The sequence below is a fragment of the Rhea pennata genome, chromosome 2 (assembly GCF_028389875.1).
Source record: "Rhea pennata isolate bPtePen1 chromosome 2, bPtePen1.pri, whole genome shotgun sequence".
Lineage (NCBI taxonomy): Eukaryota > Metazoa > Chordata > Aves > Rheiformes > Rheidae > Rhea > Rhea pennata.
In genome coordinates this window covers 43,898,268-43,925,119 of record NC_084664.1, presented here as the reverse complement: position 1 = coordinate 43,925,119, position 26,852 = coordinate 43,898,268, and the positions used below count along the sequence as shown (strand labels likewise).

At 36.6% G+C, this 26,852-nt stretch overlaps 1 protein-coding gene across 6 annotated transcripts in view; it reads left to right on the top strand.

The window, feature by feature from the left end:
- SLC4A7 (solute carrier family 4 member 7) overlaps positions 1–26,852 on the top strand; it is a 103,127-nt gene that overhangs the window by 33,852 nt on the left and 42,423 nt on the right. For 2 of the 6 annotated variants that reach the window (XM_062569342.1, XM_062569345.1), the window contains exons 1-5: positions 4,319–4,372; positions 5,613–5,694; positions 20,772–20,915; positions 24,127–24,262; positions 25,285–25,445. In XM_062569342.1, coding sequence (XP_062425326.1) covers positions 4,322–4,372; positions 5,613–5,694; positions 20,772–20,915; positions 24,127–24,262; positions 25,285–25,445 — 574 coding nt within the window. In that variant the 5' untranslated portion in view covers positions 4,319–4,321. Of the gene's footprint in view, positions 1–4,318; positions 4,373–5,612; positions 5,695–20,771; positions 20,916–24,126; positions 24,263–25,284; positions 25,446–25,817; positions 25,877–26,852 lie in introns of those variants that run through there. The other 4 variants (XM_062569343.1, XM_062569344.1, XM_062569346.1 and 1 more) reach the window with 3 other exon arrangements.

Here is a 26,852-nt window from a genome sequence, read left to right as displayed (position 1 = left end):
TGATTTGTACATGACTTTGTATTCATTCTCTAAAGACTAATGCGTGATTTATGTGGGACATGGTTTGTCTTGTAAGGTGTAGTCCTTAGTATGATAGGGACCTGGTCAGTGTCTTGTAGAACTACTGAAACAATACTTATAAAAATGAAGTATTTTCCTGTGCAGGCAACAAAATCCATTGAACTATTGACTTGTTTAGAACTTTTTTCCTCACAAGTAATGCAGATTATTGTTGTTCTTTTTAGCACACACATTTCTTAGTCTTCCACAAAGTTTTGAAGAAATAGAAGTAAATAAAAATTCTGGAGAGTTATTGAAGTAGCCACATATTTGTCCAAAGTTGGTGTTTGTAATAGTTCCTATGTTCTTGTGAGTCTTTCAAACTTCATTTTTTTGGGAGGATAAACTGAGCAGTTAGTTAGAGGATTAGTTAGCTAGAAAAAATTTTTGAAATATTCCTAGCTTATTTCATTATTGCTGCAGGCTTACTGAAATCTGTGTCAAACTTCCCTGTAAGGCTCTGAGTATCGCTGGAGGGAGCATTTACATGTGAGGATAGTTGTGTAAAAGAGCATTTGTGTATCCACAGATAAAATTCCCAGGAAAGAGAGGGGGGAAAAACAATCAAAACAAACCAACAACATCAACAACAAAACCTTAAGCAGTATTTGAGTCAGTACTGCTTGGGCAACAACTACTGCTATGATGGTGGAAGAAATCTGGAAAACAGCTGTTCCTGTGCAAATGAGATCACAGCAAATAAAAGCAAGGAGGATCCAGCAACAGTTTGTTTCCTGTTTTAAAACTGGAAAGTGTTCTGTTTGGGAATTATTATTAATGCTATTCTCATCTGTGTATGTTTAAAGGGCAAGATCAGCTAAAAATTGTATGCCAACAGAATGAAGTAGGCCCCGTTTACACTCAGCACGCTTTCAACTGCGGCAAATTCTGAAGAAAAAATTTGCCATGTAGGTGACACTGTCCCCAAATAACTTATTTAAAATGTATTTATGGAACAACTTGTGCAGTTCTGTTAAATACTACTTAGCAGGCTGAATGATATCTTCACTTTTCCCTGCAAATAAATGATTTTTTTTTCCACATTCTGTTTGTCTTTTAAGGAAGCAGCCACCTATGTTTGATGCTCTGCTCTCCACGGTAGATGCAATTTACCTCTGACTTAAAAGCAGAATCAGTTTGGAGAAGTAAAACAAAATATTTAGGAATTCAACTAGAAGAAATCCTTTGTGTGTCCTCTCCTATGCCTTATTTCCTCCTGCAAACACCAGAGCTATCTTTTCTAGGGCTTCAACTAGTTCTCCAGCTGTGCTGGAGAAGAACTTCTATGTTGAGGGGAGATAGATGGGGCAGAGGAGCATTGTCTTAGCTAAGTAATGGTTTCAAATGTTATGTTCAAAATCAGTGCCACTGATTAACAGCAATAGTCATTTATGTGACCATTGTCTATCACCAGAATGAGAGAATTGAGTGAATTAGATTTTAAATGCCTTAAAAAATGTGTTGCTAACAAGATGCATGTCTTGTAGGTGCTTATTCAGTAATGCAGTTTGGCATCGTGCCTGTCTAGAGTCTGTAATGTGTATGTGGCTGCATAACGTTAGATGAGTTGCATGGTGAGAAGCAATTGTACAGATGACAGTAGAAAGTTTCCTTTAGATTTATTTTTCTGTGTGTCATATTTGTGCCAGTCCAACAGACAGTAACTAATACATGCTGTCGGATGATGTCAAGCTAATCCCTGCATTTTTTTCCTGTAATTTTTCACACAATTTAGATTTGATTTGAAAACAATACTGCTTTGATGAAACACACAGTTCTCATACTTTAAATCCAAAAAGTGTACTGTTCTAAATGTATAAGTAGGTATTTGTTTGAGTGTCTGGTTTTAAGTGTAAAAACTAACAGAAACTTGTCTTAGCCCATAACATTTTATTCTTGGTATTAAGTATTCAGATTGTAAATATCCTACCACAAACTTGTAAATTCGTATCCTTTGTCACAATCCTGTATTTGGGCATCCATTCAAACATTCTCTGTTGCTGGAGCTCAGTCTGCTGTAGACATCTCTAATATTTTGCCTAAATGAGTTGCCTGCTTTCTAGAGAAAAGAGAATTGGACTGATTTGAGCTGCTCTTCAGAAATGCAGTCCTTTTTGCTGTGCATGGCCTGACACCTAAATGTCCTATTTTGATAGAAATTCTAAATGGTTTTGAATTTCTTTCTCTTTCCCCCAGATAAGTATTTTCCTTTTACTATCAGGACTTAGTGAGCAATGCACTACACAGTACACTTAATGTTTTTTTTTTTTCTTTTGTTTTCCCTTCTCCAGATAAATGGAAAATGTACCTAGGCAGGCACTCTTGTCACCCTTAGGCATTCTAGCCTTCCCTAAATAGCAGTGTTCTTGAACAGTCATTATGACTGATAACATGAGTCAAGTGTGAGACATTTGTGGATATTTGTTTGACTGAAGTAAAAGGGAAATTACTCTTTTCTCTTTGGTTGAAAAGGTTATGAAAATCAGAGATGTTAAGAGGAACCCTGGCAAGATTCTGCTATAGTATTCAAATGTCTGTCTGGCCTGCAACAGTTAAAGTTTTCATTTTCATGGAGTTCAAAAATCACTAGGGAAAGTTGGAAGACCAACAAAGAAGATAGGTATATAAGGCTTAATATGAAGGTCACTGGAAGGTTGTATCTGTGAGACCTTTGCAGGTATTTGTTTGGTGGTAGGAAAAAGTAAATGTAGTGTATTTTAATAAAATCTGTTTAGTTTCTGGGAATTTTTTGTCTTGAAGTACTCTGGATCTTTGTTCTATGTTTTCATTTATTATTATAAATGACCACCTCCTTGTAAAAAAGCAAACCAAAGCTGAAGGCTGTCATTGGATTTAATCTCTCTGGGACAGCTTGGTTACTGCTTCCATTAGTTTTGTTTCATGGGTGTGTTTTTCTTGATTATTCCATCTTTTTTACTGAAGAGAGATGTTACATGCAGTACAAATTAGTTTTAAACTTCTTCACTTTGACTCATCTGTTTTTGTGCATCTGTGGGTTTACTGAAAGTAGAATTTCACATGAGATCTGTGGTAAACTGCAGAGGAATGTTTGCTAAGATGATGCCATTCTCTTTGGGTGCTTAGAAAAGGGAAGTTGACTAGTTTCAAATAATTCTACCTCACTTTATGACCTTTTTTTTGTCTATATAAATAAGGAGATCAACCTGAATGGAATGTGTTTTGACTCAACAGCTGAAACAGTTTTCTCTCACCCTTATATCTCAAACTGACATAGTAGATCTTCTGCAATTACTGGAAACCTGTGCCCTACAGACTTTATTTTTAGCAAGGAAAATACTATAGCTTTAAGTCAGTTTTATAGCTTATTTGAACTTTTCTTTTTGCTTGACCTGAGGTAAAAGTATCTTATAGTGGGATTTGCTATTGGCATCTCAAATGGTTACATTAAGAATGGTACTTTGTGTTTCTCTGAGCAGAGGCTACAAATGATAAGCTTTCTTCATGTATGCTATTTGTGGTTGCTAATGGTTTATTCTTGGAAGAGTCTTTGCATATGTTGAGTACCTTGAGATAGTGATAGAATGGTTTGTAAGGGCATGCATGCCTTTCTGTAATTTAATCTCAAAAGACATTGCTTTCACATGATGTGGTTTTGAAAGCTGCTTCTGTATGTACAAAATTGGTAAAATACATCTGTGCTAAATGCAAAGAATGATAAATATTAGCAAATACAGTTTTAGAATGTTACTAAGGGGAAAACAAAATCTTACTATACATACGAGTTTTCTACTGTGTGTGTGTGTGTGGCAAAATTTCTTCTTTTTAATTAAGAAAATAAACTTATTAAAGTAAAAACTTTACTTTTTAGTAGTTACCAGATCCAGATGCCTGTGTGGTTATACAAGAAGTTGATATGGAAGAGGTTTTGATGGCACTTTTCCAAATAGCAGATTTTTTTTCCTCTCAAATTGAGACATTTAAGATAACCTGCATAATTTGTAATGCATATAGATGTATACAAATTTGTAATGTATATAAATTTATTTCTGATTTCTCTGGTAATGTGTTAGCTTTGTGCGTACATGTGGCTCTAAGCTGGTGTGTCCTATAATCTTCTGTTTTTGTGTCACTGAGATAAATGTAGTAGGAATAAATTTGAACATAGGTATGCTTGAGTTAAGTGTTTTACTGTGTGTGTTTTGATTCCCCAATAGACTGTAAACTTAAGCCTTTTAATGCTGCTACCTCTAGACTTCTTTTTTTTCTGTAGGGTTTATGCATGTACATTTTTTTCCCTCAACTTGTGTTGGAAAATACATCTTCAGTAGAGGTAAGAGCTAGGACAACCGCCCCCCCGCCCCCCCCCCACACACACAAACACACAGTTTCCCCCTGTCTCCAGAAACACTAACCAAAGAGATGACAGATACCAGTTACATTTTGAAGTAGAATGCTTAAAAGTGAGAGGTGCTCCCTCCTCCTCTTCCAACGCATCAAAATGAGATTCAAAAGCTTTCATTTCCCCCCCCCCCATCCATCTTGATTAGATTTTATTAATATGATAGTTCCCAAACTTCTGCCACTTGGTTGTAATAATAGGTCCTTGTAACACTTTATGGATTTGCCCATCAGGCATAACTTTGATTTAATCACATGCAATTTTCATTTGTCATTGTCTGGAGTGTTGAAGAGTTTTGATCATTTTCTAACATATATGCAGAGCTCCACTTTTGTAGCGTGGCAGTAGTGGCAAAATTATGTCACCTTTCTAAAATACTCCATTTTTACGTTTTTTTTTCCATTCCTGAAATGAATATCCTGATCCTTGAAAAGGTGAAATCAAGAGCTTTGCAAAAGGAGGTTCTGTGACATTTAGAGTACTGGTGAATTTCCTCTCTGTCTTTCCATTATAAAAGCTTCAGATTCTGTTCACTGGTATTCTTAAATGGTTTTAGGTTTTTGTAGACAGTATTTGCTTTGTGAGTTTTTCAAGCTGTCCAGCTTTCGTGTTGTGTGCCCTTTTCTTTCCCCTCTTTTTATTTATTGTGATACCAGTCAGAATTTAATTTTAAAGTGTATTTTATCTGTCTTTTTGGCTTTGATCAGGACAGCTGAGTCTATTTTTAAACTTGTAAGAGCATCTCAAATATATTAGCAATTATTTCTGTTCATGGGGTTCAAAAAGTTAAGAATTATCTTCCCTGTTGAATCTAAACAAATAATTAAGGACATATTTTGCTTTATAATGTTATGTCATATAGCTTACTAGTTTTAATGTTTTCTACAAGTAGTAAGATGTTTTTCTTCAGTACAGGGTAGTGTTTTGAGGAATTGGATGGGAAGATATTCTGTGGCATTTACTTTGTCACCTTAAGAGATGAGCTTCTATTATGTTAGAGAACTCTTTGATAAAGAGCTTCTGGATTTTAAGATTTAAGAATTCAAATTTGATAGATGCAGAACTTCATAATAATCAGTCATTCTTAAAAAATTATATTGTTAAAAGAATGGAGTTCTATTTTAGCTTTAATTGAGTTTTCTTAATATAAATTCATGTTTTGTTTCTTCAGGGTCATGATGAAGAAGCTGTTGTGGATATGGGCAAAATTAGCTCTACTATCAAGACAAACTTTGAAAAAGAAGAACTAGAGAGTAAGTCTTTTTTTTTTGTTGTTGTTGTTTTTGTACTTTTTTGCCTCAAGATAAGAGATTTATTTTCCCTTAAGTGCAACATGTGTCACTAAAATGAATCAGCCAGCATGAAATTCAAGAAATAAAACTAGTGAACTGCAGATGGCTTGTGCTTTTTATGGTCATTAAGCATGCTAATACATACTGTTTTTCAGAGCTGTCACAGAAAAAAATTATATGAAAAGAACACACAAACTGTTTATGAAACAGCTCTCCAAGGAAAGCTTTACTTTTGAGGTTATCAGTCAGGCTGTAATTTTGGAAAATTGATTGCTATTGGTATTGAAGTTGTTTCTCACCACAAGGGATGTAAACTGCAAAATCAAAAGTGAGGGAGTGGAGGCTGGCGGGAGAGGGAAGATACTTGCATTCTTTTGTGAAAGCTGAGTGTCCTTGTGGCTGTAATAATGCCCTTTAAATACTGACAGTGTAAGCAGATACAGTACTGTCAGTTCCACGGTGAACTGTAAATTCCTCAGTATGCAATCAGTGAAAATTATTATGGAATTCTGTCAGTCTTTGTTATTTGCCTCGGAATCCTGCACTCAGCAGAAAAATGGAGTTGAGTCGACTTAATGTAGCAAAATGAAGTAATAGATGATGGAGCTAAGATTTAACTTCTTACTGGCTTGAAAAGGAAGTAGGCAAGCATGATAATTCCTGGATGGTATTTATGATGCCAGAGGGAAAAAATAAGATGATCTAATGTTAAGGCTTATTTATTTGCCTGTCACGTAGAGCACTCTAAAGCTTAATTAACACTTGGGAAATGCTAGAAGACTATCAGTAAATACATTTAGTAGTTCTTTGAGAGGATTGGCTCTTGGTGCTTCTGCATAGTGGAAAGCCATTATAGAGGCTGTTCCTAGCTGAGGAAAGGTGACTTCAGGTTGCTTTCACTTTAGACAGTTTAAAGTGAGTAGGAAGTGATTTAGAAAGTTTAAAGTGACTTGATTTAAAGTTGTTTGTTGCTTCTGCAGTCGTGCTCTTGCTCTGTTCCTTTCACTGTGTTCCTGCTTTCTGTCTTGACCTGACAGTTTTGTTTGTCTGACCACACAATAAGCCTGGTTAAGTGCGTTAAGCTAGCAGAAAATGAAACACTCTTGAAAATGGAAAATAATAACAAAAACTCATCAGTTGAGCACCCTGAACCAGCTTGCTGCATAGGTGGATGTGGGCCAATACTGAAAGGAGGCAGAAAGTGGGAATATAAAGTCGGGAAGAGAAGAGGGTGGGGGTTACAACACTGCCTTTTAGATAAAGTAAAAGCTACTGAAACCATTGCCATACCTGTTTCTGCAGTTAAATCTTCAGTGCAGGTTTAAACTCTCTCCTCTTTCATTTCCATCTCTTGCTTTTGTCTGGAAGATGACCCAGGAAAAGCATGTGTGTGTTGTGGGAAGGAAAGGGTTAAGAGGAAGCAGACTTTCAGCTGGAGTAGTTCACCATGTGGCAGCCCGTGAACAGCTGCAGTGCTTCAACACAAAGAATGACATGGGAATGTACAGCCAAATCCCTTTCCCAGTCTTTCATAGCCCTGTCACAGGAATGCTTAAGTCAGTACAACACAGTGGTGACACAAGGTATGGACTGACAAAGCAGAAGTTAAAACTGTTTGAAACAGTTTAAACACTTCTATTACTGCATGTGAAAATAGCCATATCTTAGGTGGCCAATGGACAAATTAAGGTAAAATCAAACCTTTTGTTTCATGAGCAGCTGAGTCAACATAACTGCTACTGAGAGGAGATAGCATCTCACTGCACTCCTGTTGCTCTTAGCCACGCAGCCTTGCCTCTTTCTGTGGCTGCCTCTGGCTCTCTCTCTAGTCATCAAGTGGAATTCTCTAACCTAAGAGAGAGCTGGCTATCCAGACAAATGACTAGTAAGAAACACCTGACCAGAAAAACATATTCCCATAAGATTCTTCTCTAATATCTGAACCTTCATTTAGGCACACATTTTCACACTGGAGTGGGAATCATTTCTGGTAATGGTAATACGTATCCTTGTAGTATTTTAATTATTTTGTAAGAAAATCAGTCTTTTGAATGGTGGAATGGGAAAGCATGTATTTTGATTTTTGTCAGTGAAAAAAATGTTCCAAAGTGAGAATAAGTAGTTTTCCCTGTCCTGTACAAAAGAGAAAGGTATGTGAGTACAGTTAATAACTTTTATTCATATTTTCTTTTCTGAGATTAGTCAGAAGAGTTTGTTTAGATTCAGGGTGTTTTAGATGATAAATTTGTGTGAACTCTAGAGCTCTTCTTTCAGGAGTGCATTAATTATAAGCTATGACGATGGAAATAAGTATGTCGATTTTTTTTTGGGGGGGGGGGTTAATTCCCATATTAAAATCTTGCAAGGTGAAAAATGGAATTGTTGGCTGCAATCACTAGAAAACTCCAGACAGCAGTATTTTATCATTACTGACTTGTGAAAGTTTTCTTGTAGTCATAGGAAGATCTATACTAGCATTAAGTTTAGATCTGAAACTGTTTCAGTCTGTTCTTCTAGCTCATCTCATTTGGAGACTTGAAAAGGAACTCTTGGAACCTCTCCAGAAGTGTGTATTAATTCACTTTCAAGGAGATTGCTAATGATATGGAGAGCAAACTGGAAACAATCAAACAAGACTTCAGGGCTTTGGGCATGGTGGTCAAGGGTCTGGGAGCCCAGGTGGTCTTCTCATGGGCCCTGCTGATTAGGGGGAGGGATAGGAGGAGGAGTAGACAAATTTTCCAAATTAACAACTGGCTGCACCACTGGGGTTGGCAGTGGAGTTTTGGTTTCTATGATCGTGGGACATTGTTTGAAGACCAACAACCGATGGGGAGAGATGGGATTCACCTCACCAAGTGGGGCACATGTCTGCCAACAGGTTGGCCAGCTGGTAAAGAGAGCTTTAAAGTAGGTAGGAAGGGGGAAGGGGAGAGTTACAGAGAGAGGTAGATCAATAAAACATAACTCGGGGTTAGGGGGCCTCTAACGGGTGTGTGCAGCTGGGGATGTGCATGTGGGACATGGCTGGGAAACCAGCATGCATTCCCTTCCTGGGAAACCTGCAGGCATGACTGCCTCTCTGAAATGCCTGTATACCAATGCATGCAGCATGAGGAACAAACAGGAGGAGCTGGAGATCTGTGTGTGGTCTCAGGGCTATGATCTCATTGCAGTCAGAGACGTGGTGGCATAGCTCACATGACTGGGATGCTGCCATGGATGGCTATGTGCATTTTAGGAAAGACAGACAAGGAAGGCGAGGTGGTGGAGTTGCTCTTTATGTGAGAGAGCAACTGGAATGCAACGAGCTCTGCCTAGGTGGAAGAGGAGGCAGTTGAGAGCTTATGGGTGATGATCAAAGGGCAGGCTAACAAGGGGGACACGGTTGTGCATGTCTACTACAGGCCACCTGATCAGGAAGAGGAAGTTGATGAGGCCTTTTACAGACAGCAGAAAGTAGCCTCACCATCACAGGCCCTGATTCTTATGGGGGACTTCAACCACCCTGACATCTGCTGTAAGGACTACATGGGCGGATGTTGTGGCCAGGCCGCTCTCCATCATCTTTGAAAGGTCCTGGAGAACTGGAGAGGTGCCTGAGGACTGGAAGAAAGCCAGTGTCACTCGTGTCTTCCAAAAGAGCAAGAAGGAGGACCCAGGCAACTACAGGCCGGTCAGCCTCACCTCCATCCCTGGAAAGGTGACGGAACAGCTCATTCTGGATGGCATCTCCAGACATATGGAGGAAAAGAAAGTGATCAGGAGTAGCCAGCATGGATTCACCAAGGGGAAATCCTGCTTAATCAATCTGATAGCCTTCTAGGATGGAATGACTGGCTGGGTAGATAAGGGGAGAGCACTAGACGTCATGTACCTTGATTTCAGCAAGGCTTCTGACACTGTCTCCCACGTCATCCTCCCAGATAAGCTCAGGAAGTGTGTGTTTGATGAGTGGACAGTGAGGTGAATAGAGAACTGGCTGAAAGGCAGAGCTCAGAGGGTCGTCATCAGTGGTGTGGAGTCTAGTTGGAGGCCTGTGGCTATTGGCGTCCCCCAGGGCTCAGTACTGGGTCCCATCCTGTTCAACTCTTTCATCAATGACCTGGATGAGGGGACAGAATGCCTCCTCAGCAAGTTTGCTGATGATACCAAGCTGGGAGGAGTGGCTGACACACCTGAGGGCTGTGCTGCCATTCAGAGAGACCTGGACAGGCTGGAGAGCTGGGCGGAGAGGAACCTCCTGAGGTTCAACGAGGGCAAGTGCAGAGTCCTGCACCTAGGGAAAAATAACCCTAGGCACCAGTACAAGCTGGGGGCTGACCTGCTGGAGAGCAGCTCTGCAGAGAAGGACGTGGGAGTGCTGGGGGATGACAAGTTGACCATGAGCCAGCAAAGTGCCCTTGTGGCCAAGAAGGCCAATGGTATCCTTGGGTGCATCAGGAAGACTGTTGCCAGCAGGTCGAGGGAGGTGATCCTGCCCCTCTACTCAGCCCTGGGGAGGCCTCATCTTGAGTACTGTGTCCAGTTCTGGGCTCCCCAGTACAAGAGAGACATGGAGCTAGTGGAGAGAGTCCAGCGTAGGGCTACGAGGATGATCAGAGGGCTGGAGCACCTGCCCTGTGAGGAACGGCTGCGAGAGCTGGGCCTCTTCAGCCTGGGGAGGAGAAGACTGAGGGGGGATCTTATCAATGTGTAAAAGTATCTGAAGGGAGGGTGTCAAGGGGACGGGGACAAACTCTTTTCAGTTGTCCTGTGTGAGAGGACAAGAGGCAGAAATTGAAGCACAGGAAGTTCCGCCTGAATGTGAGGGGGAATTTCTTCCCTGTGAGAGTGACAGAGCACTGGCACAGGTTGCCCAGAGAGGTTGTGGAGTCTCCTTCTCTGAAGATCTTCAAGGCCTGCCTGGATGCAACCCTGTCTAACATGCTCTAGGTGACCCTGCTGAGCAGGGAGGTTGGCCTAGATGATCTCCAGAGGTCCCTTCCAACCTTACTGATTCTGTGAGAGGCAGCAAGCCTTTGAGAGCCAGGAATGACAGGTGTTATTTAACCTGCCATATTTAAAGCCTGTACAAACTAATGTTGGCTGGTTTGATGCTGTAGAAAGCTCAGTTTTACTAGTACAGTATAGTTGTCTTCAGTGCTGTCAGTACTGGATGTCTCTCTTTTCTGGAAATTTTGTGAAGATCCCATTACTGAGGGTTAGAGCCCATTGTGAGGACCCATTACTGAAGAGAAAAATAACTCTTGGAGTTAGGGCTTCCCAAACCCTGCATTCTGTTCATGGTGTTTGAGGAAAGCATGGTGCATATCCAGAGTGACAGTGCTTACGTTAGAAAGATTAGGCATAAGTTAATTGTTTTATAATACTCTTCCTATAAAAGAGAGACGGTAAACTGTAATTGTGGGCAGCCTGTGTGTTACCAAATCAAGGTTCTGCTCCTTATTGGAGGTGTAAGGCCTAACTTTGAAGTGATAAATGGCAGATTACGGAAGAAATAGGTGGAATAACATTTAAAAGTAACATTTCTAAAAGTAACATTTCTAAAAGCACCTAATGTTCTTAACTTCATTCTAGACTCTTTTAGGTGCAATGAATAATAACGAAGTAAGGAAGGAGTAGAGGTAAGGTGAGAATAGCATTGGCAGAAGTATTTCATGCTCTTTTGAGGATGGAAGGCAAAATTTTTTTTAATGCGTACTTAGTTTTTCACTTTGATTTCTAGAAGTGTTTACCAGATCTAATCTGAGGGAAAAGCGATTTATTCTGTTAATCTTAGCCAGCTACTGGTGTAGTAAGATAAGGAGTTTACACATAACAGAAGTCTTGTTGCAGAAACAATCCTAGGTCATGAATATCTGTCTCAGTAGACTAGTTTTCTGTGGTATAAATCCAAGAAGCAGCTTTCAAAAGTTAAGATGATTTAGTAGTTACTGTATTCACACTGTCCTGTGGCACGTGTAAGTAGTGTTTACCTTTCAAGTGACCCTGTTATCTCTGATACCTTCCTTGATGGCTTAAACCTTATTTTTTTTCACTTAAAAAACAAAAAAAAACTCTGCTTTTCAGTTAATCTTCAGTTGATAAAATAAGAATTCAGTTGATAACAGTAAAAATACAGGATTATTTAATTACTTAAAAAGTTAATATTGTATATTGAAATAGAAAACTTGTTGTATAAGTGTATTGCAATTTACTGTGTTGTGAATAGCTAGAAACTGTTTCAATATTATGAGGAAACTTTGGGGAACTAAGAATTTCTGCTACAACTTGTAGTTGAATATACTGCTAGTTTAAGGTTATTTTTCAGGTGACAAGTTTAGTATTCTAACTTTTAGATGTTTCTAAATTGCCACTATTTAAAACTCTTGTTCCTGTAAAATCCTTCCAAGAGAACAAATTGTACAGGAGAAAGTAAGCAGAAGTAACAGAACTTATTGTAGCTGCTGACATCTGAAAAATGTGCTTATTAAATACATTTTTATGTTCTGTAATAAGCCATTCTAATTTAGACAGGCAGGATAGAACAGGTTTCTCATGATTCTCAAACTACAGAATGAATGCTTGAGCCTTTAAAAGACCCCATAATGACCGGGAAAAGAACCCTGTTTAACAGAAAAAAAGAATTTTGAAAACCTGTTCCTCATGAAAGTGTATACTTCATGATCAAAAAGTAGAAAAAAAAATGGTGTGCAACTATTTCTTAATATTAAGTAATTTAGGATGGTCATTAATGATTCTTGCAGACTGCCTTTCATCCATCCTCTCTAATGATATCTCTGAATTGAAAAGGTCTGTCAGCTACTCAGTTGGAATTAAACTGACAGTAAGCAAAAGCATGTCTATTCAGACACAGTATAGCTAGTCAGATGTATTAGGCATGGTCTGCACTTTGTAGCGTCAACAGAATGTTCACTTGCACTAGTTAAGCTAACAGCTAGTGCAAAATAATTATTTTGTCCTCATCAGGAAATAAGTTAGCTGTTTTCCAGCTCTTCTCTGTAAATCAAAAAATTGAAGATATTTTCCTAAGATGATTCTTAATGCAATCCTGATTAAGTGAACGTTGAAGTTGGGTTGCATCACTGCACTTTTGTCACATGTACATAGAAAATTTGCAGTTGCACAATATCATATTTTTTTGCCATGGGAATCCTGTGTTACACAGTTCACAGACAAGTTCCACATGACTTCTTGTCCTGTTCATTGTGCAATATTCAGACTTCTGTATAGAAAGAATAATTTTCCCTTTGAGCTCTTCTGCGATGCTCATCACTATAGTTAGTCCTTAAAAACTTCCATCAAAAGCTTTTACAGATTTTCAACTCAGAGGAAGAAAGTTGGCAACTGATCTAAATTCAGTCGGCACCCAAAACAAGTAGACATAATATATTTTATAATTATAGTTTATAATAATAACAAGTAGGCATAATGGTATGTTGTTGATTTTTTTTTGGAGGCAGGTGGTTATTTCTAAATTCCAGAACAATCTTTTTGATTCTGCAAAACAGACTACTAAGAAATTACTATAAACTTTAATTTTTTACATGTGTGCTAAATTATGTAAAATAATAATAATAATAATAATAATACTAGGAAGACATGCTTTAAACTCCGGGCAATTGAAACTCTCAAGAAATTACTTGATTAAAATTTTTGCTTATTTTTTCACTTTATGAAAAATTTTCATGGCAGCCTAGCAAGAATGGAGTATAAAAAGAAGCAGAAGAGTGCACCGCCAAAATTCTTATTTCTGGTTGAGTAACTACTATATAAGCCTTAAGGTGTTCTAGTAGTTTTGATACCCCCTTCTGTAAGGGACATTGTTCATTATTCTACAAACAGATCCCCTTAATATTAGCAATTGCCTACTGCTTCTTTTTGACATCTTTCTTGCAGAGTGGTCTCAACAGCTGAGGAATCCTTCTGCATACCTCAGTTTATTAATGGTTGGTGACAGGATGTTTTATTTCTTGTTAAAGATGATGCTATCCAAATTTGTGGTATTTTGGACTGAGTAATAGTATTCAGATATACACAAATGCTAGACGTTGCTTTAGTATGAAGTCATTCATTAGATTAAAGATAGTATTCCTGGTTTGATTTTTAATCTTAAATTAAGAAGGCATTATATAGTATTAAGAAATGCATATGATACTCTATGATAGTTTAAAATAAGGAAAATCTCAGAGAACAGCTTTTATAATGACTTTGATTTACATAATATTACAATCTGTCTTTTGCTTTATAGGAAGCACGGACCAGTAATTTCAGTGGCTTCTGCATGGGTAGTGGAAGACATGAGTAGGGAATAATACAACTTATTTTAGCTATACTTCCCTTCTTATGCAGCCAATTTAAGATAGAACATTTGTATATGTATCTTTGAAGGAAGCAATGCAGCAGAGCATAATTTTTCAGCATGTAACTACTTTTTCTATAGAGCTAGAAGACAATCGCAGAGTGGTTGAGTTGGAAGGGACCTCTGGAGATCGTCTAGTCCAACTCTCCTGCTCAAGCAGGGTCACCTAGAGCATGTTAGACGAGGATCGCATCCAGGAGAGTTTTGAAATATCTCCAGAGAAGGAGACTCCACAACCTCTCTGGGCAACCTAATCCAGTGCTTTGTCACTCTCACAACAATACTGAGTATAAATACACTTGAATTGCTATAATTTCTAATCTCTGACAAATGAGGCTGGATTACCTAGTATTCAGTCCCTTCCCTGACCCTAACAGCCAAAGCCTGACAACTCTGGTGGGTAGCCAGTGTGACTAAAGTCATTCAGCATTTAAACTTGAACAACCTGTTTCATGAGAACATCTGCAGCAAACAATAACTTCTCTTTTGCAAAAATCTTTAAAATCATTTTGAGAAACTGCTAATTTTAGCGTATCTCTTTTAAAACATTTTTTGTTTTTTTAAGCATGCTTTTTTAAAAAAAACCTAATTGTGTTTTGCATAAAGATATAAAACAGATTTTTAATATAAGATAGACCAAGATGGAAGCAAGGATTTTTAAAATTTTGACCTGTGGACTAACGCATTGGTTGCCTGGAAATTTCCTTAGCTGAGAGAAATTTATGTATTTCTGTTCTGACCAACAGTTACATAAAAAACATGACTAGAGTTTCATACTATGAAAAATATGTAAAATTATTGTTCAACTAATCAGGCTATAAAACTGAAGTTTAACAAGACAGCACCAACTGGAAGTTATAATGAAGTTGGTGGCCCAATATCAGAAATAAATACATAAAGATAAAATAGATAAAACGTGGTTGAAGAAATGGGAAACTCACTTGATTCTACAGCTTATTGTTTCTTGACTTTATATAACATTTATCTTTCCATTTTTATTCCTTTTAAAATCAGATGTTCCAAAAACTGGGTAAACCTATGACTTGATGCATGTCAGAAGTTTTGCTGGATGACTTATGTCTCCATTTGCAATTCACTGAAAGCTAGTGTTTCACAATAATTAAAGCTTTTAGTGTGAGAAGTTTTGAGGATTTTGAGTTTTTTTGGTCCATTTCTTACATTATAAACAAACAGTGAAAGTTTTATTCCCCTCCCCCCAAGGTAACCGTTACCTGAGGCAAATTGTCTCTGTAATATTTTTATAACTTACATCAGGAAATAGATGTATTTCATGGGGATGGTTCAATTAGTCCTTATAAAAACAGATGCAATAGTTGCGGGAGAGAGGTATATCAAATTTTTAACAAGAATATATTTGACCTATTGAAAAAGTGGAAGCATTTTTTTTCTTGCGAATGTTCACTTTGAAATGCTGTACAAGTACTGTGTTATGAATATGGAATCCCAGTTTCCTTACAGTGCATTAAAGCCTTGAGAAGGGCTTACAATACAGACTTCTTCATTGGCCGCTTGCTGACTAACCTTTGATCTTAATGGAACAACTTCTTGAATTGCCTGTTTCTAGGCTTTTTCCTCTCCAACAAAAACAACTCTTTTTGGAAATGATCTCCTGATGATGCTCTGTATCCTTTTTCTCGGGAGCGCTGCTGGAGAGCCAGGCTTGCAGGAGAGCCTTCAGCTCCGGAGGTGGTGGGGCCCACCTCTGGGTTGTCTGTACACACTGCAAGGGCAGCTAGCTCCGCCCACCCCTCACAGATGCCAAGTGCTGGCTCCTTTCCCAGACAAGAGAGATCAGTGCTGGCAGTGAGCCACAAAGATCTAGAAGGGACATACAGTGCCAGAATCCCTCTGCAGCTCTGTCAGCTGGCACTAAGCTTTTCCTATTACAGTTAGAACCTCCATGTCTAATGTAATTACTGATAATGCCTTCTTGAATGTCGCTGATTTGTGTCAAATAAAAATATTCAGTAAATTTTTCTCTTATGACTTTCACTAACAGCTTGCAGTTAGTTCAGTCTGCAGAAGAAACCCGCTTCTGTGTATGATGAGAGTTCTGATATTTACTGCTTCTGCCAGTCAGCATAATATGATGCTGGCTTTCGTTGTGTAGTAAGAAAACACTCTTTCTTACTGAACTGTTTAACATGTGCTGTGTGTATAAAATAAAGATTTTAAATTATGTGTTTCAATCTTATCTGTCCAAATATTTTAGACAAAGACCATGTTGTTGGATGCATTTAATTACTAGGAGTAGCAGGAAGAATCTAGGCTAGGGCACAGAAATTTTAAGAGACTGTAAAGTTTGCGCTGGGGAGAAACTGTAGACTCCGGATAAGACATGCAGCTGTTCTGTGAAATAGTGTTGTTGTTATTTTATTCCTACATACAGATTTTGTTAGAAAATTTGATTCCAACTATTTTATTCTGAAAGCAAAAAAGAATTACTTGTCAAAAAAATTTTTTTTTTTAACTTAGACTGTGTTTGATTTTTAACAAAACACCTGAGGAAACTGATGATAATAGGGCCTTTTTCTGTGATAACTTCATCCTTGCGTAACCTAGACAATTACACTGAAACACTTATATTCATTTTTTTTTTTACATTTATTCCATAGGAAAATGATTTGACTCTTTTTGGAGTACTTTTTGTGGGGGAGAATTTCATAAAATAAGCTAAAATAAAATTGTTAATTTTGAAGTATTTGCATCTCATGATCTTTATGGTCAACATTAAATTGTACATTTAATTTATATTTCAGAAATGTGACATTACTTTTAATTAAGAAAATTGGAGAATTAGCATAACAGTATTTTCAGTGAATTCTCTGTTACTTGGACTTAATTCACTCATGTTAGTTACTGTTTTATCGACTTAAAAAAAAATAATAATAAAAAGGAGGAGAGGATTCTAAGTGTTTCTAGGTTTCATCTTCTCCAGCAGAGTGTGTTTGGGGAGGACCTTTGGACTCTAAACCTCTTTGGCATGTGACAGGATCTGCTTGTTCTCACCCTACTGCTTCTGTCCACCTAAGATTGTTTTTCCTGTTTGTGTTGCTTCTAGCTTCTGAGAGGATCTATGACAAAGAAGCCAAAAGTTGTGCTAATTAATAGCATTGAGCTTACGTTTTTGAACATTCTGGTACTTTCTGTGATGTACTGGGAATAACCTTGACGAATGAGATGATGATGGATTTCATACGCTTCTTACTAGGGTAGCATGTTTGGAGATACAAGTTAGACGACACCTAATAACATGCAGCTTTCTTTCACATTTTTTTTTCTTTTCTTTTTTTTTTTTCCTGTTTTATGGAACAGATCAGGATCTGTCATGCAGATCCTCTAGGTTTTACATAGTAGAAAATCCCTGTTGGAGAAGAGGGATTACAACATTTAAATGTTGTTTATTTAAATTAAGGCTTTCATTTAAAATAAATTATCTGTTTTCAGATTATTATCTGAAGATACTTGAAAAATAGTAATTCCTGTCTTAAAGTTTGTTTTCAGCTGACTTTCGGAAGCTTTTGGAGAAGATGACGTCAGGCTGTTGTGAGGCACACAGGGAAAGGATAAGGGGGAATGGAGACAAGATCCAATATGGGAAATTATGAGTAGATACTAGGAAAAACTCATCACTTAGAGTGTAGCCAAACACTGGAATAGGGTACTTGGAGATGTTGTGGAATATCTGTCCTTAGAGATACTGAAAAGCTGACTGGCTATCGTCCTGAGGAACCTGATCCAAAAGTAGCTTTGACTTTGAAGTTAGTCGTGCCTTAAGTGAGGACCAGATGACCTCCAGATGTCACTTACAGCTGTAATTAATCCATGATCTCTGCAGTTAAGATTCCTAAGCAACAGGACCTGAAAATGTATAATGTTCTTTCACATACTTATTTTTCTATATTTAATATATTTTCCCTTGTTTTCCCCTTGTTAGCATGGGGAAGCATGTACTTCTGTTTAAAAAGTTCATAAGGCTTCTAGCTAAGAAAACAGTTATTGGAAAAAAGTTCTGTGTGAAAATTATACTTGCAGGATTTCTGCATCAGAGCATTTTTGAATGCATGTTTTTGATCTCTCCAGGACTTCAGAAGTCTTCTATTACCATTTTCTTAGAGGCTGTGGGGAGAAATCCAGAAACCTGAACAAAGAGTTTTCTCTTCTGTTTGTCAGTATTATAGGAATGCTTCTTTATATAAACTGACTTGCAGATGAGAACAACCACGTGATTGAGACATGTAGCAGACTTTTAAATTCGTTTCGTACTGGTAACGACCTTAAATACTAAATACCCTTGGTGGATTTGTACAGCTAAGCTTGGATAAAGTCATGTTAGATTAAAATGAACAATTATCTCAAGTTCTGTATTACTAAATTTAGTATCACGCAGTCTAAGTCTATTGATTATTGCTTTAAAGTAATTCTGTAACAAGCTTTGCTTGAGAGCAGTGGGATGGTACGGATGTTTGTGGAAATGAAGGTTTGAAGGTCATGTAATTATACATTTTCAGCTTCTAAAAACAAAATTCAAGTAAAAAGTTGGCATTCCTTTTGGAAATAACATTCATGCGAGTAATATGAATGCCAGCCCCCTCAGCATTAACTTTTTCTCCATTCCTATTACTGCTAGTCTTCCTGGCCTTTTTTTGGCGAAAGTGAAGGGAGTTGTTAATAGTTTCATCAAATTCACTGTGAGTAAAGGAAAAAAAAAATCCCAGTTTTCATTTTATTGCAAGTTGTGCTATTAATTAATCTTTATCTGTTCATCTTTGATTGTTCCTATCGGAGTAATGAAGCTGAGGGAACACAGACCTACTTAATTCAGCTGTCTTTTATTTTTAAAAGGTCTTTCAGTGCTTTTCTATGCAGAGTTAGAATTGAGATTAAGCTTGTCTAACTCTTATTATGCAATTTTACCTGTCTTTTGGGGTTGAGTATACTTACAACATTTTTTTTGTGTAATTTTTGTAGTATACCGAACAGTAGTAGTTCTGGTCGTCTTAGGTAGTAATAGAGATCTATTTGTTCATGTATCAGTTTGATACCAAAGAAGTTCCCTTTCTTAACTCAAGAAATAGTTTTCAGTGCGTTTGTAGGCTTCTTAGCAGGGGTTGAGTATTCATTTTAGGAAGAAATGAAGAAAATTTTCTCTCTACGAATACAGCTCATGAATAGTTAAAGAAATTAACGTTTTCCACTCTCACGTAGAAACAAATCACTTGTAATACGGCTTAATTTCAGAATTGGTTATAGGTCCCAGTCAGTCAACTCTAATTAAAACTAGTGTTGGAAGTGCATCAAGAATCAGGTCTTATAATTTGAAACAGAATCTTGATCAAATTAATGAAAACATTGAACTTATGCATCATTACTGACATTTTTCTTAATCTTTTTTCCTTTAGTGTCACCATAAAAATATTATTTTATAGAAGTTTTATATCTCTTGTTAGTTGAACTCACAGATATTTTTATTTTGGAAGACAAGTTACACATACTAATGCTTTTTATTTATTTTTTTTAACAGATAGTGGAGTTCTGTAATGGTTAGAATTTTTCAATACCCTTAATCTAATATAGGCACATATGTTATATAGTCACAGCTCCTTGGGCTTACTTGGCTTTTATAAAATTTGCTGAATTTATGTCTCTGAGCTGGCAAACCACTTCCTTTTCATTTTGTTAACGTCAGTCTTCTATAGTAACTCTTTTACAGTATGAACAAAGTACTTGGTGTTAACCTCCAGGCTTGTAGTTAATGTGTCTCTTCCTGGGATTGTTTGTTTAAAAAGGAATTGAAAAGGTTATTGTATATGCTAACTTCATTTACAGGAGGTATGTTAGATATATGTTGATTTGATTTGTGTTGTCGAGTTGGTGACTGTATTGCCTTGATGTGAAAGGTCAAAGGAAAAATAAGATGTTCAAAGTAAATGCTACAGGAATGCATTTATCCTTCTGTATCATTTTTTTTCTATCATTTTAAAGACCTGTATATCTTAATTTGAGGATGTGCTATCTAAATTCACTGGAAGTTTCTAGAATAGGAAAGAAAACCCTCCAACTTCTGTGCCACTTGCGTGATTTTTGAACATGTTTGCAACTACATGTTAGGTTCTTAAACTGATATTAAATTAATGGTATTTTTCAGTGTCAAGATGGTATTCAGGGGATTCCTGGCAATTCATTCAAGCATAGAAATTATTTCCAGATTCTAAATGATGGGTAGTTTCTTTATGGAGTTCATAAACTGAACTGTGGGATCACAATTTGCCCATTGTAATTACAATCCTGATATCCTGACTCCTAGCAAATGAAAGGAGTGTAACTTTTCAATTTTGCTAATAGTTTCCTGATGTTTATCAAGTAGTTTCTTCCAGTGTTCTTCCAAGAGTCAAGATCATGTTTCTATATTCCTTGTTTTGTAACTGAATTCTGAAAATGGATCGTAACTTGTTCAATTGGTTGTGGAAATTAGTATATCACTCAATCCTTGACGACTGGTAAAGACAAAGCAAACAGTAATATTAGTCCAATAAAGATGGTTTAGCCAAGTACTTTAGGATTGCTTTTTGACTTTGACAAACTCTTGTCTTTTTGACTAATTTGTGCAAGTTGTTTCATTTAATTGTTCTCTCTCACACTTTCTTGAAAGGCCACAGAGCTGTCTATATTGGAGTTCACGTCCCATTTGGAAAGCAGGGCCGTCGACGGCACAGGCATCGTGGGCATAGACACCACAGAAGAAAAAAAGAAAAAGAAACTGACAGAGAGGATGGTCGGGAATCTCCATCTTACGGTAAGACACCTATTGTGTGGTTTGTGTCACTTAACATTCAAGTGCAGAGTAACTATTTTTATTTGTGCTTTTTATTTTATTCTTACTGAAATTATGTATTTCTGCTTGTAATCAGCCAAGGATTTTGTGACTGTATTTTATCCAAACACAAGAGCTTCATCCAGGTATCTGAATAAATGTCTGGTGGCCTGCATTAAATAGGCAGTTAGACTAGAGGTTCATAATATTCCTCTTTAGCATAACAAGCTACATGTTACTGATACTACAGATAATATCTTCACAGATTGTATAATCTTGTAGTCTTCCTTTTGTCACCGAAAACTTTCAAGAGTGTGATGGCTGTGAATCAGGATTTGCACTGGTAGTATGATCCACATTCTGTTAAAATATCTATTTCAGTCGTCTTGCAGTCCATTACTAACAGTAAGAGGTTGTACTGCCTGCTGAATTCTAGTTTTGGATTTTTTTTTCCTGAATCCTCTACAAGAGATAATGACTCTGTCATATTATTCTCTGAAATGAAAGTACTAGACACTATTCTCGGGATTTTTTCTTCATGACCTCAGAAAAAAACCCTTTATTCCTAGAATGTATAATGAATGAAAAAGTTATAGTGTAATAGATAATTTTGTTCTACTTTATGTGTAGACACCTTGCTGTTCTCAGTCACTTATCTGTGATTAGAACCATGTTCTACCTGGGGCAGTTCTCTGAAACAAAGTAGTTTCCAAATGGGAATACTTTGACAGTAAATCTCCTTTTATCATTGTCCTTCAATTCTTAAGGTTTCATCCACTTTTAAAGCTTCTCTTCCAAAACATAAATTATTATCACTTGCTCTTATGTTTGTAGAGTTGCTTTACAGGTTCCAAAGTAGCAAGTAACACTAAGTAGACAGAAATTCACTTCTCTTCTGGGATGACTTTTCTTATGTGTGATGTGGCAGAATTCCTGGGATATGTTGGATTTAGGACATTCAATCTCCTGTAGATCTTTATGGATAATTAATATTGTTTGTATTCAAGAGCTTATTTCACAACTTTAGTAGAAGAATACATGTACCAGAGAAGCACTGCAAAACAAAAATTCAATTCTGGTTGGTATTTGCTAGCAATTCAGATGTCATGTCTGAATCTGAAAGGTGGTCTTGCTTCTGTACTAGAAGCATACAACTCTTACCTTGAGATCCAGCAGCTGTGAGAGTAAGATTTTCTAAGAACAAAGTAAAAATTAGGAAATTAGATTTATCTGGATTTCCTATCTGAGTAATAAATTCTGTTCATCTGACCTGTCCTGGAGATAAAATGAATCAAGTAGAATAAAACCAGAAATATTCTGTGTATTTTAATACAGTGTACTGTTTTGGGAAATAGATTGGAATCATCCTGACAGCATACAGTTGGAACAACCTCTACTGAAGACTGCGGTTTAGGCATTATCCTAAAGTGGAAGTACAGATTTTCCTTTGAGCTAATATACTTGTTCTTAACAGAACTGTTTCTTGCCCTTTACAGGATAAAATTTCATGCTTTATGGATTTTTCTCCCCCCCCCTTTATTTATTTATTTTTTTTGAACTTTCTCATTTGAAACTATTGGGATGTCTTAGTTGCTAGGTGATTATAAATTATGCTGATACGTAAAGGAAGATGATGTAGTGCTCCTGGGCTACTAAGCTGTCAACTAAACAAAGGTGCAGATTTAAATTGGCTCTATTGAGGCCAGATTGGGTCCAAACTCTGCTCGCCTCTCATTGACTCCATATGGTGCTTACTGCAAAGTGTTTGTATCATGCTCTTGATTCCAGAAACATGGCAGTTGGAGTCCCAGAGATCAACAGTTCAAGCTTTTTTCCTCCTGAAAGTGATGTTACTACAACAGAGGGTTTGGTTCCCGAAATAATACTGCTCTGTTCCTGTGGTTCTCTGCCTGTACTTACAGCACTGCCATATTTCCTCTCCAGATAGAGCCAGCTCTGGTGTACCTTTATCATAGCATGGGTAGTCTGCATTTAAATAAGCTACTTGTGTTTAATTGAGGGTTGGTTGCATAGATAATCTGGTATTCTGTATAATACTGAGACAATAAAAGGTCTGAAATATTCTGGTACTGCAGAGAAGAGCATTTTGGAAAAGTCTCATGGATATGTGTGTGTATATATAGATATGTGTATATATAGGCAAACATTTTTGATTTGAAAAGAAAAGGGAGAGAGGAATTCTCAATTTTCTTTTTTCCTACTGTGTTCTGTGTACATACTTCAGATTGCTAGATTATAGAATGCAGTCATTGACAGTTTTCCCTTGAAACAAGATCTGGATATAGGTATTATAACTTAATCATATTGCTTAATCATTGAAATACATATTTTCTTGTTTTTTTTTCTCTATTTGTTTTTGTCGTTTTTTTTTCTCCTCATTTCTCGCATAGCTGTGAGGTGCACTGGTAATATTTATTCAATAAAGATATTTAAATTTTATTATATAAAGAATTATCACTTAGCCAGTTTTACTAGGCAATATGCTATGAGAAGTTAAATGTTTCCTCAACATTTTCGCTGTTTAGTTTCTACTTTCTTATGCTAATTTACATTTATGTTCAGTGCTCCAACTGTGCAATGAGAAAAAGCTATTCTTTTCCATCATACTTAAGCACCAACGGGTTGTTGAAAAACCTCCTGTCTTAATGAGAATGTCTAGGCACCCAGAATATAGAACACCAGCAATAGCAAGAATCAGCTGTTTTGTGCCCTAATTTCTCTTATTAGGGCATAATCAGTCTAAAAAATTGGGCTATTTATTTCTGTCAGCCTCCTCCTCTCCCTCAGTGTTTGCGTAATGATAGCATCATTTATTTATTTGTTTATTTTCTCAATGAAAACAATGTTTCTAGCCCTTTGGTATATTAATTTTTAACTCTTTATCAATTTTATTGTTGATTTTGTCTTCATAAGGCCAATCTGTAGACGAACTTGAAGTTTGTAATTGTTACCAGGATGCATACATAAATCTCCAAAGTTTTTTGCTTTGTTTCAAGAAAAAAATAAATTTTTTAAAGGCCTCCTTTTTCAAGAAGCTTCCACATTTATTTTGTTCATGTCCTCTCTTTATGAGAATATTGTACTGCATGTTTCTAAATAAGAGCAGGAAGTTTAATATTGTGTCTAATGCAATACTTTTTTTAAAGTTCTTGTTTTCCCCTTTTTCTTCAAGACACGCCATCCCAACGAGTGCAGTTTATCCTGGGTACAGAAGATGATGAGGAACATATTCCTCATGATCTCTTCACTGAAATGGATGAACTTTGCTTCAGGGATGGAGAAGAATATGAATGGAAAGAAACTGCGAGGTAAACAAAAAGCAGATTGTCTCAAGGTATTTGTTCTAGTGATCCTATTTCAGTGAAGTGAGGTCGAGCTTAGAATTTTCATGAGCTATAGGAGTTAATTACTCAGTTCAGGTTCAACAAATTAAAACACTTACTCTTTTTGTTCAACTTTGGAACAGTTAATAGGGTGTCTCAGGAGACTCTTAAATTCTTGTTGGTGGTGCATTGATTTACTAAAGGCTGATCTTGCCAAGCATTTTGGAAGGTACAATTATATTTGGATATGAATACAGATGTTCAGCTAAGTAGCACACTATCTACTGTCTCAAGAATTACTTTGCTCTATTATTGCTGATACATTAGTGTCATATTTTTTTCTCTTAAAAATTTACATGAAGTGTTAATACGTATGTTCTTTTTAGGTAGTAGTTGGTTAATTTTTTTGCAAAGCTTAATGCCTGAATGTTAGAGGATGTCAGTTATTTTTGCCTAGTGCAGGTCTAATTGCTTTCCTCTACATATGGATTGTAATACATTCCTCAGTATCTAGTACCTCTAGTTATAGTATTACATGTTAACTTTTGTGGAATTTCAACTTCTGTGAGTCAGAATCAAGACTGATTTATAATTACACATACTAGCATTATCTAACTTTTGAATGTCTGACTCTGTACCCTAAGAAACTAAACTGTCTTTCAGACAGCTTTCTGATCTAAAAATATGGTTGAGACATACAAATCAATACTACAAGGCATGATCTTGTACGGTTTGTCAGAATTCTTGAATAGGCAGATCTTGTTCAGACCGAAAGAAACAAGATGGGAGAAAAGTAAAACAGTTAAGCATGGATAAAGGGCCTGATGAGGATGTTGTGACTATAAATCAATTGGATTGTCTGAGGAAAATGAAAGCTGGTAAGAGCTGGTATATTTTGCTCTTCTGTGTCATACAGAGAAGGGAAGGAAAGGATGGGATCATTTGCCAGATTTTCTCTTGCTGGAGAAATATAAATATATGTGTATATATATGCATATGCATTTCAGGTGGCTAAAATTTGAAGAGGATGTTGAAGATGGTGGTGATCGATGGAGCAAGCCTTATGTAGCAACTCTGTCTCTGCACAGTCTCTTTGAACTGCGAAGCTGTATTCTTAATGGGACGGTCATGTTGGACATGAGAGCAAACACACTAGATGAGATAGCAGGTTGCAGCAAAACTTTTTTTGAAATATTTCATTTCTAAATTTTAATCTAAACTTTAAATGTCCTGATAGCTTTTCTTTATGCTTTTGCAATTACTTCATTGAAGAAATAGGTATGTGTATGTTTACTGCAGTTGTAATTGTAAAGGGCTGATCTTACAAACTTCACTTATGAGGAGCTACACTTGGATGAGTAGGACCTCCTTTGTTACAAATTTTAGAACAAGGCCCAGGATTTGCCTTTATGTTCTAATTCCTGAATGTGTTCTTTGTTTTTATTTCTACAGATGAAATGTAAATATCTGCCAGAACATTGTAGGACTTAATTGTGCACTTTAGTACCATAACTATTAATCATTACTTGGCTGATGTTAACTTGATGCCATTAGTGCAGTTGTGTTGCACATCTGATATTTCTTTCACCTTTATAAGAGGTGAGCAGAAATAAATCTTGTAAATACTGTTTGATCTAGTATGTTGAGTGTTCTCACTAATCACTTGGCCACGGTCATTCTGAATATTACAAAATCAGGTTTGAAAACTTTTTTGTATATATAACTGCTTATCCTGGATGCCTATGTGGACCATTTTTATGTAATTTTCCTGGTATCTCTTGCCACAGGCACCACAGAGTGGAATGCTGTATCAAGAATCATGCTAAGGTTTAGGGATGACCAAACATGTATGTGAGGGACAAAGTGTTTTAACAGAAATACATTGGCATTTCTTCAGGAGGGGAGGGAGAAAAAAAAAAAAAAAAAAAAAAAAGAAAAAAGAGGAAGTTCCTGACTTACTGAGTAGGACTCAATAAATTGGATTGAGTACATACTTTGTAAATGTAATGTTTTGTATTTTTTTGTTACTTGAATTTAGCAATGATCTAAGTACATAAGAATAATTATTGCTTAATTCTCTGTAATCATAATTTTTTTTTAATAGTAGCTATTTTAAGTGGAACTTGGAATTTGAGAAATTGCATGAATTTGTCTCAAGTTAATTCTGTGTGTCATTATGTCATTATGAAAGTATGTAGGATAACCCTTGATATAAGATAAATGTCTATGTATATAACATACAAATGTGTCTTCTCAGGAACTTAGGACATTTGAAGGTGACACAGGAGATAAAGAATTCATCTCATTATATAGTAACTTTTCCTTTAATACAGTTTTATACTTTCAAAATAGAAAACATGAGATTAAGACTGTCTTCAGGGGTTTGTTCTCCATTGTGAATTTGGCTTAATGTGTTCTCTTGTGAATGGTGGTTTAATATGTAGTTGCTTTCCCTTTTTTAAAGGAAGTGGCAGTTAAAATTTGGAGTTAATGACAATAAATTACGAAATATGAAACAACCTATTTCTTAAAAATGATTATACTAAAATATTAGCTCTTTGGATTCACACAACTC